We start from the raw sequence: 13869 nt of genomic DNA, 5'->3' as shown, positions 1-13869 counted from the left end.
GCAGTCATAACAGCTAGAGAGTTACTTTTTCCCATTAAATCTGAGATTCTGAAGAACAAGAAAGTACCTTAAGAGGCATTGGTATGCTGTACTACCGCATACCAACTTAATCTGAGCCATGATTTAAGCCAAATAATATTCTAGAGCTACCTGGATTCCATCATCATCATCATCTTTTTCCTTTATGCCGCTTTTCCTGGTGAGGATTGCAGCAGCAGCATAGAAAGCAGGGAGGGCCAGACCTTCTTTTGCTCCACAACAGGTTCCAGCTCCTCCTGGGGGATTCCCCAGCAGGTGGGAGATATTATCCCTCCACTGTGTCCCGGGTCAGCCTTGGGGCCTCCGCCCAGTGAGACATGCCCAGTAAAGTTCCAATGGAAGCTTCTGGGGGCATCCTTATCAGGTGCCTGAACCAACTCAGCTGACTCCTCTCGATCCAGAGGACTAGGCTTTTTTCTTAAACAACACAAGTCACTTAACTTTTTTCTATCCAAAACTGTCTTATCTTAATAACTTTCAGAAGCTGCCTTAGAGCCCAATCCTACAAACACTTTACTCACGTGAGAGAGTAGCATCAGTTGGTAAAGCTATTCAGGTTCAGAAGCATCTACAGACCTAAGCCTGTAGATATCTTTGTACTAATTACTTTCCAATTAGTTTTGTTTGCAAATATATGAAAGATGTAGGTCTTGTGACCTTTGACGCTTTCAGTTTTTGTTTTGCAAGCAGCAGTTTAGTTTTCACTTTATCAGATTGTATCACCTACTGCTAAAAATTACTAATTAACTAAAAATGTTACTCATTTCAGCTTAATTTCAGTTTGTCCATCACATTTTCAAAATTAGTGAAGGTATAATACAGATAGTAAGCAGTTCTCTCTGAAACATCAAAACTAAATTGATTACACATTCCTATACCATTGAAGACTGAAAAAGAACTTCAAATTAAACTGAAAGCACAAAACCAAAATTCCTGTTTTATAATGTACAGAGGTCACTACTGTGTCTAGAGGGACTAGTGAATATGTAGTTAAATCTGGTGAAGGATTTAGCCTTGAGAGATACTTTTCCCCCCAGGCAAATATGTTATATAAAATTCCAAAGAAAAGCCTTCCAATAAAGGATGAAGTGGCAAATTTAACACTGCCAAAAAGGCATTACTTAAAAACTGTTAATTGCAAATATGAATAAAGTTTTAAATATGCAAATCTAAAGACACTATTTTTGTAAAAGTATCAGGGGGTAGCCGTGTTAGTCTGTATCCACAAAAACAACAAGGAGTCCGGTGGCACCTTAAAGACTAACAGAAGAAGTGGTTTTTTACCCACAAAAGCTTATGCCCAAATAAATCCGTTAGCCTTTAAGGTGCCACCAGACTCCTTGTTATTTTTGTAAAAGCTTTTACATGTTTTTGGTGAGGTTTGAATTGGTTTAACCCTAAATGTCTTTGTTTTTATTTGGGCTGTTTACACAATTAACATTATTTTAACGTAACTTTCTACAGGGTATATGCTAGCCAGGAATGTAGCTGTTTGTAAACTGAGGCTGATGCACATCTGTTAGACAGTCAGATTTAACACTGCAATCTGGAACTAGTGACATGTTACTTCATGTGGAAAGGACCTACTAAATTCCCCATTTAAAAAGCACACTTCTCTGAAATATTTCTGCCAACATAACACCCTGACTACTGTAGTTCAAAGAAATTAAAGAAAATCTCCTTTTCATTCAGCTGTTACTGTGTATTTACAGTCAGTTTTGCTGTTTCTGCTTGTATAATTAGGCCCCACTCCTGCCATCAGATCTGTGCAAGTGAACCTCTGCTGCTCATGTAGAGTTCTAAAGTCCTGGATTAGAGCACTAAAACAAGATCCCCTCTGCCCATCTCACTGGCTTCTGACCAGGAAAACGAGAGAGATCCCAGTTTTAAACGGGTCAGTGTCAGTAATAACCTCAATGATCTGACCAATGTTTTCCTGAGTAAAAGAGGTCTTGGTAAGGCTAGGTGTGTACTACTGCTGAGCACACAATTTGCCTACAAAGTCAACATGTTACCTAACTGGTAGCTCCGGAAAGCACTTTGGGATACCCAGAATATGAAGGGTGCAATAGAAAGCCCAATTTTACTCTGTTCTCTCATTCACTACACTGCTATTTTTCTAAGGAAATGAGACTAACCTTTATGGATTTCACAGCAGTCCCTGTGTAATGTTCTAGCCACCGACCCTTCCATTATTCCATGAGACATCAGCACCTGCAGGAACCGTCGATGACCATCAGTCATCTGGGTAGCCATTGAAATGTTACACTACGTTTAGAAAGCTGCAGAAGGAATAAACAGCAATTAGATGCACACGTTCAAGCAAAATATTTATCTATACGCACATTTGTGAATACCTTCTATCAAATCAATCCATATCTCATATTGAAGAAAGAAAAATAAGTTCTCAACAGCACAAATTATTTTGATCTTTATATAAAAGATTCCAAATGAGATTTCAACTTCACAGGTACCTGTAGGAGTTCCACATATAGCTTTAGTTAGGATTAATCCTATCCCCTTCCTGGGGAAAGTGAACATACCAGTGAGACAAGAAATTATATTAGGGCAAACAAGCATATTTATCAAGTTTTAGCTCAGAATGCACATAGGGCTTAACATTGATGTTCTAGGATATTTGTTATGAACATTATCACTACTTCCCAGGACTCTTTCAGATATGAAATACAACGTTGCATACATTATGCCATTGTACTAGCCAAATAAAAGAGTGGTAGTACAGTTCTCAGTGCCTCTGTTTCCCCATCTGTAAAATGGGGGAAATGGTACGGACATTCTTTGGAAAGCACACTGACATCCACTGAAGAAAAGCATTATATAAAAGCTAGGTATTATTATTACAATCAATAAAATAGTTGGTACAGTTTGGGGTTCAATCCATCTTCTGGTCATTTTTATCTGAATAATACTGTCTTGTCTACTGAGATTGCAAAAGGCCAAGCATATGGTCTGTGTGCTTGTCAAGGTTCCTTCCCCACTCTGAACTCTAGGGTACAGATGTGGGGACCTTCATGAAAACCTCCTAAGCTTACTTTTACCAGCTTAGGTTAAAACTTCCCCAAGGCACAAAATTATTTTACCCTTGGATTTCCACTGCCACCACCAAACTTTATCTGGGTTTACTGGGAAACGTGGTTTGGACACGTCTTTCCCCCCAAAATCCTCCCAACCCTTGCACCCCACTTCCTGGGGAAGGTTTGGTAAAAATCCTCACCAATTTGCATAGGTGACCACAGACCCAAACCCTTGGATCTTAGAACAATGAAAAAGCATTCAGCTTTCTTACAAGAAGACTTTTAATAGAAGTAAAGGAATCACCTTTGTAAAATCAGGATGGTAGATACCTTACAGGGTAATTAGATTCAAAACATAGAGAATCCCTCTAGGCAAAACCTTAAGTTACAAAAAAGACACACAGACAGGAATAGTCATTCTATTCAGCACAGCTCTTTTCTCAGCCATTTAAAGAAATCATAATCTAACACATACCTAGCTAGATTACTTACTAAGTTCTAAGACTCCATTCCTGTTCTGTCCCCGGCAAAAGCAGCATACAGACAGACACAGACCCTTTGTTTTTCTCCCTCCTCCCAGCTTTTGAAAGTATCTTGTCTCCTCATTGGTCATTTTGGTCAGGTGCCAGCGAGGTTACCTTTAGCTTCTTACAGGTAAGAGGATTTTTCCTCTGGCCAGGAGGGATTTTAAAGGGGTTTACCCTTCCCTTTATATTTATGACAGTGCTAAATAAAAGCATCCCACTGAACCCTTCTCCACCTCTTGGGACACCATCCTCAGTGAGAGAAAACCCACAGCCAGGTAAGAAAGAGGCAGGAAATATTAGGGCAAAGTGATAAATACTAGTTACCCTAAGCTAGTGGTACTCAACTTTTCGACTACTCGACCCGTTTCAGGAGTCTGATTTGTCTTGAGTACCCCAAGTTTCACCTCACTTAAAAACTACTTGCTTACAAAATCAGACGCAAAAATACAGAAGTGTCACTGCACACTATTACTGAAAAATTGCTTAATTTCTAATTTTTACCATATAATTATAAAATAATCAAATGGAATATAAATATTGTACTTACATTTCAATGTCTAATATATAGAGCAGTATAAAACAAGTCACTGTCTCTAAGAAATTTTAGTCTGTACTGACTTCAGTAGTCCTTTTTATGTAGCCTGTTGTAAAATGAGGCAAATACCTAAATGAGTTGATGTAACCCGTGGAAGATCTCTGCATACCCCTGGTTGAGAACCACTGCCCTAAGCCCTTCTGTGTACTGAGCAACTCTGCCCATATTTCAGAGTAACAGCTGTGTTAGTCTGTATTCGCAAAAAGAAAAGGAGTACTTGTGGCACCTTAGAGACTAACCAATTTATTTGAGCATGAGCTTTCGTGAGCTACAGCTCACTTCATCGGATGCATGCTGTGGAAAGTGTAGAAGATCTTTTATGCACACATGCTTTGTGTGTGTATAAAAGATCTTCTACACTTTCCACAGTATGCATCCGATGAAGTGAGCTGTAGCTCACAAAAGCTTATGCTCAAATAAATTGGTTAGTCTCTAAGATGCCACAAGTACTCCTTTACTTTCTGCCCATATTTGCCAGTCATACTGGCATATAATAAAAGATGTTAAAATCCTGAACTATTTACTTTTCTTCAGCATTGGCACATGGAATACTGTTTCTATTCCCTGGCTTTTCTAACCAACGCCAAATGATGCCACAGGAAACAATATGCTGCAAGACGGAAGTAGCCTTTGCACCAGGAACAGAACTTGTAACTTCTCTATTCACACCACACAGATGTAAGAGCTCAGTTACTCCCCAAACTCTCAACACTATCACCAGCCAGAGGGTATATTGCCAGGGGCATAGTCTTACCAACAGCTTTAGGGACTGGATTAAGAAAATTCACAAAAGGTTTACAGTGTGTTTGGGGCTCACTCTCTCTTTAAAGTGAATTGACCAAAAGCTACTGCAGCCCTCTCCATCCAAAGCTTCATCTGCCCCCTGCCAATGGGCCACAGGGCTCCCCTGGACATTCTGTCAGAGGTAACAGTTCAGACTCTGTGATCTTTGGCCTCTTGACTGAAGGGGGCACCCACTTAAAGCCAGTTGTGACATGGTTGCTTGCCGTGCTATGAAATGATTTGAGATCCTCCAAATTCATGTCACACTGGGCAAAAAGAGTCCTCCGATGGAGGTAACTTTCACTCTCTACTGCCCAGGGCTGGAGTGTTACTAAGATGGCTTGTGAGGCCCAGCCCCCAGGCACACAGCTGGCATGGGAAATGCTGAGGTTCCTCCTGCCCACTTGCTATTTCAGGTCTCATGCACATGTGCCCTTGACTTTACATTGTAAATTAGGGGATTAATATGTTACCCCAAACCTACTTCCTCCAATCCCCCACAACCTACCCTACCCCCTCCCAATGCCCTCTCCACAACTTACCCTGCCCCCCACTCACCCCACCTCCTCCAATCCCCCACAACCTACCCTACCCCCTTCCAATGCCCTCTCCACAACTTGCCCTGCCCCCCACTCACCCCACCTCCTCCAATCCCCCACAACCTACCCTATCCCCTCCCAATGCCCTCCCCACAACTTACCCTGCCCCCACCTACCCCACCTCCTCCAATCCCCCACAACCTACCCTACCCCCTCCCAATGCCCTCTCCACAACTTACCCTGCCCCCCAACTCACCCCACCTCCTCCAATCCCCCACAACCTACCCTATCCCCTCCCAATGCCCTCCCCACAACTTACCCTGCCCCCCAACTCACCCCACCTCCTCCAATCCCCCACAACCTACCCTACCCCCTCCCAATGCCCTCCCCACAACTTACCCTGCCCCCCAACTCACCCCACCTCCTCCAATCCCCCACAACCTACCCTACCCCCTCCCAATGCCCTCCCCACAACTTACCCTGCCCCCCACTCACCCCACCTCCTCCAATCCCCCACAACCTACCCTATCCCCTCCCAATGCCCTCCCCACAACTTACCCTGCCCCCCACTCACCCCACCTCCTCCAATCCCCCACAACCTACCCTACCCCCTCCCAATGCCCTCCCCACAACTTACCCTGCCCCCCACTCACCCTACCTCCTCCAATCCCCCACAACCTACCCTACCCCCTCCCAATGCCCTCCCCACAACTTACCCTGCCCCCCAACTCACCCCACCTCCTCCAATCCCCCACAACCTACCCTACCCCCTCCCAATGCCCTCCCCACAACTTACCCTGCCCCCCACCTCACCCCACCTCCTCCAATCCCCCACAACCTACCCTACCCCCTCCCAATGCCCTCCCCACAACTTACCCTGCCCCCCACTCACCCCACCTCCTCCAATCCCCCACAACCTACCCTATCCCCTCCCAATGCCCTCCCCACAACTTACCCTGCCCCCCACTCACCCCACCTCCTCCAATCCCCCACAACCTACCCTATCCCCTCCCAATGCCCTCCCCACAACTTACCCTGCCCCCCACTCACCCCACCTCCTCCAATCCCCCACAACCTACCCTACCCCCTCCCAATGCCCTCCCCACAACTTACCCTGCCCCCCAACTCACCCCACCTCCTCCAATCCCCCACAACCTACCCTACCCCCTCCCAATGCCCTCCCCACAACTTACCCTGCCCCCCACTCACCCCACCTCCTCCAATCCCCCACAACCTACCCTACCCCCTCCCAATGCCCTCCCCACAACTTACCCTGCCCCCCACTCACCCCACCTCCTCCAATCCCCCACAACCTACCCTAGCCCCTTCCAATGCCCTCCCCACAACTTACCCTGCCCCCCACTCACCCCACCTCCTCCAATCCCCCACAACCTACCCTACCCCCTCCCAATGCCCTCCCCACAACTTACCCTGCCCCCCACTCACCCCACCTCCTCCAATCCCCCACAACCTACCCTACCCCCTCCCAATGCCCTCCCCACAACTTACCCTGCCCCCCAACTCACCCCACCTCCTCCAATCCCCCACAACCTACCCTATCCCCTCCCAATGCCCTCCCCACAACTTACCCTGCCCCCCACTCACCCCACCTCCTCCAATCCCCCACAACCTACCCTACCCCCTCCCAATGCCCTCCCCACAACTTACCCTGCCCCCCACTCACCCCACCTCCTCCAATCCCCCACAACCTACCCTACCCCCTCCCAATGCCCTCCCCACAACTTACCCTGCCCCCCAACTCACCCCACCTCCTCCAATCCCCCACAACCTACCCTACCCCCTCCCAATGCCCTCCCCACAACTTACCCTGCCCCCCACTCACCCCACCTCCTCCAATCCCCCACAACCTACCCTACCCCCTCCCAATGCCCTCTCCACAACTTACCCTGCCCCCCACTCACCCCACCTCCTCCAATCCCCCACAACCTACCCTATCCCCTCCCAATGCCCTCCCCACAACTTACCCTGCCCCCCACTCACCCCACCTCCTCCAATCCCCCACAACCTACCCTATCCCCTCCCAATGCCCTCCCCACAACTTACCCTGCCCCCCACTCAACCCACCTCCTCCAATCCCCCACAACCTACCCTACCCCCTCCCAATGCCCTCCCCACAACTTACCCTGCCCCCCACTCACCCCACCTCCTCCAATCCCCCACAACCTACCCTACCCCCTCCCAATGCCCTCTCCACAACTTACCCTGCCCCCCACTCACCCCACCTCCTCCAATCCCCCACAACCTACCTTATCCCCTCCCAATGCCCTCCCCACAACTTACCCTGCCCCCCACTCACCCCACCTCCTCCAATCCCCCACAACCTACCCTATCCCCTCCCAATGCCCTCCCCACAACTTACCCTGCCCCCCACTCACCCCACCTCCTCCAATCCCCAACCTACCCTACCCCCTCCCAATGCCCTCCCCACAACTTACCCTGCCCCCCAACTCACCCCACCTCCTCCAATCCCCCACAACCTACCCTACCCCCTTCCAATGCCCTCCCCACAACTTACCCTGCCCCCCACTCACCCCACCTCCTCCAATCCCCCACAACCTACCCTACCCCCTCCCAATGCCCTCCCCACAACTTACCCTGCCCCCCACTCACCCCACCTCCTCCAATCCCCCACAACCTACCCTACCCCCTCCCAATGCCCTCCCCACAACTTACCCTGCCCCCCACCTCCTCCAATCCCCCACAACCTACCCTATCCCCTCCCAATGCCCTCCCCACAACTTACCCTGCCCCCCAACTCACCCCACCTCCTCCAATCCCCCACAACCTACCCTACCCCCTCCCAATGCCCTCCCCACAACTTACCCTGCCCCCCACTCACCCCACCTCCTCCAATCCCCCACAACCTACCCTACCCCCTCCCAATGCCCTCCCCACAACTTACCCTGCCCCCCAACTCACCCCACCTCCTCCAATCCCCCACAACCTACCCTACCCCCTCCCAATGCCCTCCCCACAACTTACCCTGCCCCCCACTCACCCCACCTCCTCCAATCCCCCACAACCTACCCTACCCCCTCCCAATGCCCTCTCCACAACTTACCCTGCCCCCCAACTCACCCCACCTCCTCCAATCCCCCACAACCTACCCTATCCCCTCCCAATGCCCTCCCCACAACTTACCCTGCCCCCCAACTCACCCCACCTCCTCCAATCCCCCACAACCTACCCTACCCCCTCCCAATGCCCTCCCCACAACTTACCCTGCCCCCCACTCACCCCACCTCCTCCAATCCCCCACAACCTACCCTACCCCCTCCCAATGCCCTCCCCACAACTTACCCTGCCCCCCACCTCCTCCAATCCCCCACAACCTACCCTATCCCCTCCCAATGCCCTCCCCACAACTTACCCTGCCCCCCAACTCACCCCACCTCCTCCAATCCCCCACAACCTACCCTACCCCCTCCCAATGCCCTCCCCACAACTTACCCTGCCCCCCACTCACCCCACCTCCTCCAATCCCCCACAACCTACCCTACCCCCTCCCAATGCCCTCCCCACAACTTACCCTGCCCCCCAACTCACCCCACCTCCTCCAATCCCCCACAACCTACCCTACCCCCTCCCAATGCCCTCCCCACAACTTACCCTGCCCCCCACTCACCCCACCTCCTCCAATCCCCCACAACCTACCCTACCCCCTCCCAATGCCCTCTCCACAACTTACCCTGCCCCCCACTCACCCCACCTCCTCCAATCCCCCACAACCTACCCTATCCCCTCCCAATGCCCTCCCCACAACTTACCCTGCCCCCCACTCACCCCACCTCCTCCAATCCCCCACAACCTACCCTATCCCCTCCCAATGCCCTCCCCACAACTTACCCTGCCCCCCACTCACCCCACCTCCTCCAATCCCCCACAACCTACCCTACCCCCTCCCAATGCCCTCCCCACAACTTACCCTGCCCCCCAACTCACCCCACCTCCTCCAATCCCCCACAACCTACCCTACCCCCTTCCAATGCCCTCCCCACAACTTACCCTGCCCCCCACTCACCCCACCTCCTCCAATCCCCCACAACCTACCCTACCCCCTCCCAATGCCCTCCCCACAACTTACCCTGCCCCCCACTCACCCCACCTCCTCCAATCCCCCACAACCTACCCTATCCCCTCCCAATGCCCTCCCCACAACTTACCCTGCCCCCCACTCACCCCACCTCCTCCAATCCCCCACAACCTACCCTACCCCCTCCCAATGCCCTCCCCACAACTTACCCTGCCCCCCACCTCCTCCAATCCCCCACAACCTACCCTATCCCCTCCCAATGCCCTCCCCACAACTTACCCTGCCCCCCAACTCACCCCACCTCCTCCAATCCCCCACAACCTACCCTACCCCCTCCCAATGCCCTCCCCACAACTTACCCTGCCCCCCAACTCACCCCACCTCCTCCAATCCCCCACAACCTACCCTATCCCCTCCCAATGCCCTCCCCACAACTTACCCTGCCCCCCAACTCACCCCACCTCCTCCAATCCCCCACAACCTACCCTACCCCCTTCCAATGCCCTCCCCACAACTTACCCTGCCCCCCACTCACCCCACCTCCTCCAATCCCCCACAACCTACCCTATCCCCTCCCAATGCCCTCCCCACAACTTACCCTGCCCCCCAACTCACCCCACCTCCTCCAATCCCCCACAACCTACCCTACCCCCTCCCAATGCCCTCCCCACAACTTACCCTGCCCCCCACTCACCCCACCTCCTCCAATCCCCCACAACCTACCCTATCCCCTCCCAATGCCCTCCCCACAACTTACCCTGCCCCCCACTCACCCCACCTCCTCCAATCCCCCACAACCTACCCTACCCCCTCCCAATGCCCTCTCCACAACTTACCCTGCCCCCCACTCACCCCACCTCCTCCAATCCCCCACAACCTACCCTACCCCCTCCCAATGCCCTCTCCACAACTTACCCTGCCCCCCAACTCACCCCACCTCCTCCAATCCCCCACAACCTACCCTATCCCCTCCCAATGCCCTCCCCACAACTTACCCTGCCCCCCAACTCACCCCACCTCCTCCAATCCCCCACAACCTACCCTACCCCCTCCCAATGCCCTCTCCACAACTTACCCTGCCCCCCACTCACCCCACCTCCTCCAATCCCCCACAACCTACCCTACCCCCTCCCAATGCCCTCCCCACAACTTACCCTGCCCCCCACTCACCCCACCTCCTCCAATCCCCCACAACCTACCCTACCCCCTCCCAATGCCCTCCCCACAACTTACCCTGCCCCCCACCTCCTCCAATCCCCCACAACCTACCCTATCCCCTCCCAATGCCCTCCCCACAACTTACCCTGCCCCCCAACTCACCCCACCTCCTCCAATCCCCCACAACCTACCCTACCCCCTCCCAATGCCCTCCCCACAACTTACCCTGCCCCCCACTCACCCCACCTCCTCCAATCCCCCACAACCTACCCTACCCCCTCCCAATGCCCTCCCCACAACTTACCCTGCCCCCCAACTCACCCCACCTCCTCCAATCCCCCACAACCTACCCTACCCCCTCCCAATGCCCTCCCCACAACTTACCCTGCCCCCCACTCACCCCACCTCCTCCAATCCCCCACAACCTACCCTACCCCCTCCCAATGCCCTCTCCACAACTTACCCTGCCCCCCACTCACCCCACCTCCTCCAATCCCCCACAACCTACCCTATCCCCTCCCAATGCCCTCCCCACAACTTACCCTGCCCCCCACTCACCCCACCTCCTCCAATCCCCCACAACCTACCCTATCCCCTCCCAATGCCCTCCCCACAACTTACCCTGCCCCCCACTCACCCCACCTCCTCCAATCCCCCACAACCTACCCTACCCCCTCCCAATGCCCTCCCCACAACTTACCCTGCCCCCCAACTCACCCCACCTCCTCCAATCCCCCACAACCTACCCTACCCCCTTCCAATGCCCTCCCCACAACTTACCCTGCCCCCCACTCACCCCACCTCCTCCAATCCCCCACAACCTACCCTACCCCCTCCCAATGCCCTCCCCACAACTTACCCTGCCCCCCACTCACCCCACCTCCTCCAATCCCCCACAACCTACCCTATCCCCTCCCAATGCCCTCCCCACAACTTACCCTGCCCCCCACTCACCCCACCTCCTCCAATCCCCCACAACCTACCCTACCCCCTCCCAATGCCCTCCCCACAACTTACCCTGCCCCCCACCTCCTCCAATCCCCCACAACCTACCCTATCCCCTCCCAATGCCCTCCCCACAACTTACCCTGCCCCCCAACTCACCCCACCTCCTCCAATCCCCCACAACCTACCCTACCCCCTCCCAATGCCCTCCCCACAACTTACCCTGCCCCCCAACTCACCCCACCTCCTCCAATCCCCCACAACCTACCCTACCCCCTCCCAATGCCCTCCCCACAACTTACCCTGCCCCCCACTCACCCCACCTCCTCCAATCCCCCACAACCTACCCTACCCCCTCCCAATGCCCTCCCCACAACTTACCCTGCCCCCCAACTCACCCCACCTCCTCCAATCCCCCACAACCTACCCTACCCCCTTCCAATGCCCTCCCCACAACTTACCCTGCCCCCCACTTACCTCCCAAGTCCAAACTACCCCCTCCACAACCCCGCTTGCCCCCGGCCCTGATTGGCCCGGCCCGGCCCGGCCCCTTTTCCGGGCGGACTCGAGGATTCGGCGCTCGCCGCTGTCGCCTGCTGACATCGATACTCGGCTGGTCTGAGTCCGCCCGTCCCCGCCAACACCCCCCCCGACACCCCCCGCTACCCCGCCCGTCCCCGCCAACACCCCCCCCGACACCCCCCGCTACCCCGCCAACACCCCCCCCGCTACCCCGCCCGTCCCCTCCCCCAACATCCTCCCGCTGCCCCAACACTCCCCCCCGCCGCCCCTCCCCCAACACCCCCCCGCGCTGCCCCTCCCCCAACACCCCCCCGCACTTCCCCTCTCCCCGCCTCCCCCAACAACCTCTCCCCCATCGCCACTCTCCACCTCTCCCTGCCCCTCCAACGCCTCCCTCACCACTAACCTCCCCTGCACTGCCCCTTCCCCACCCTCCAGCTCCCACAACCCCCCCCCCAGCACTGCCAGCCCTCACCCAGCAGCCTCTCTGCCCAGTGTTCTCCTGCCTCTCCCTCCGTTCCGGGCACTGCCAGTCCCCTGGAGCATGTCTGTAGTTACCAGCCCCCCGGCACAGTAGCCTGTCCACTCCAGCCCCTGGGGTATCTCCCACACCTTCACCTCCATGCCCCAGGCCCTCCTGGTGTTCCCTGCTGCCCATGTCCTGGCAGCTGGGCAGGGCGGTGGACTGCATGATCTCGCCACGCTTTTCATTTCTAGGTACTGTGGTCTGGCACTTGCCTCGCCTGCTGCGGGCCATCGCGGATGCTGTGTGCCATCATGGGCACTGTGTGCTATCGTGGCTGTGCTGCTGTACGTGCCTCAGGCCGCCGTTATGCTGCTGTGGGCCATTGTGGGCATTACTGAAGGCCAGCATGGTCATGGTTGCAGCCATCCCAGCTGTCAAGATCAGTTGGAGTATTTTCGCTTACGGTTCCTAGCTGTGAACATTGGCCCTTAGCTGAAATTCACCCCTCACTATTGGTCCTAGGGAATTAGTCTGTTACCCTGAGGGAGAGTGAAAGTTATAAACCTTTTCTCTTGAGATGTCAGTTGATTCTCCCAGCCCCTTTCCAGGAACACAGGATCAGATGCACTGAGCCATGCTGCCCACTTTTGGCACTTGAGTGGCTATGGCCTCCATCTACGCTGCAAAGTGGTCACATTAGTAACTCGAGTTTCAGCAGCATTTCACCCTTAGTCTGTAACTCCTGACTGGCCAGCCTACTTGAGTTAAAAACACCACCATGCTCAAGGTAAGGGGTTTGTGTGTAGATTGGATTTGAATTAGGAGCAATACTCCAGGTGTAACTCAAGTTAACTTTGCATTGAAGAAAAGCCCATTGTTACAGTGTAGTTTGTCAATGGACTTTGGGGAGACTAATGCTGTATTGTAACTGTCTACAGCCAAACGCATATTTTCTTCAGACTTTCTAATAAGTAATATGTCATGGCTGAAAACATGCATGAGAAAATTCAGCCCCAAAAGGCTTATCTGAGAATGTTATAGACCACTGAACACACAGGCTTACAATGGGAGGTGCTGTCTCTGATTTAGGGAATCCTAAAACCATAGGACTAGCGGGGACTGCAAGGGTCATCAAGTCTAACCCCCACCAAGATGCAGGATTTGTTTAATATAAGAATAAGTTACTTCTGCAAGAATAAACAGAAA

General features: G+C 53.5%; 1 protein-coding gene across 5 annotated transcripts in view; it reads right to left on the bottom strand.

Moving 5' to 3' along the window:
* Positions 1 to 13014, bottom strand: part of NSMCE1 (NSE1 component of SMC5/6 complex) — a 37318-nt gene extending 24304 nt beyond the window's left edge. The window contains exons 1-2 of one of the 5 annotated variants that reach the window (XM_074964928.1): positions 12936 to 13014; positions 2178 to 2321 (exon numbers count right to left, since the gene is read on the bottom strand). In XM_074964928.1, the coding sequence (XP_074821029.1) occupies positions 2178 to 2295 (118 nt within the window). In that variant the 5' untranslated portion in view covers positions 2296 to 2321; positions 12936 to 13014. Of the gene's footprint in view, positions 1 to 2177; positions 2322 to 4148; positions 4233 to 12136; positions 12270 to 12935 lie in introns of those variants that run through there. The other 4 variants (XM_074964927.1, XM_074964929.1, XM_074964930.1 and 1 more) reach the window with 4 other exon arrangements.
* Positions 13015 to 13869: the final 855 nt, after the last annotated feature.

This window comes from Natator depressus, chromosome 10, assembly GCF_965152275.1.
Source record: "Natator depressus isolate rNatDep1 chromosome 10, rNatDep2.hap1, whole genome shotgun sequence".
NCBI classification, from domain to species: Eukaryota; Metazoa; Chordata; order Testudines; family Cheloniidae; genus Natator; species Natator depressus.
Note: the sequence above shows the minus strand (reverse complement) of the source record. Positions and strands in the feature narration are given on the sequence as shown.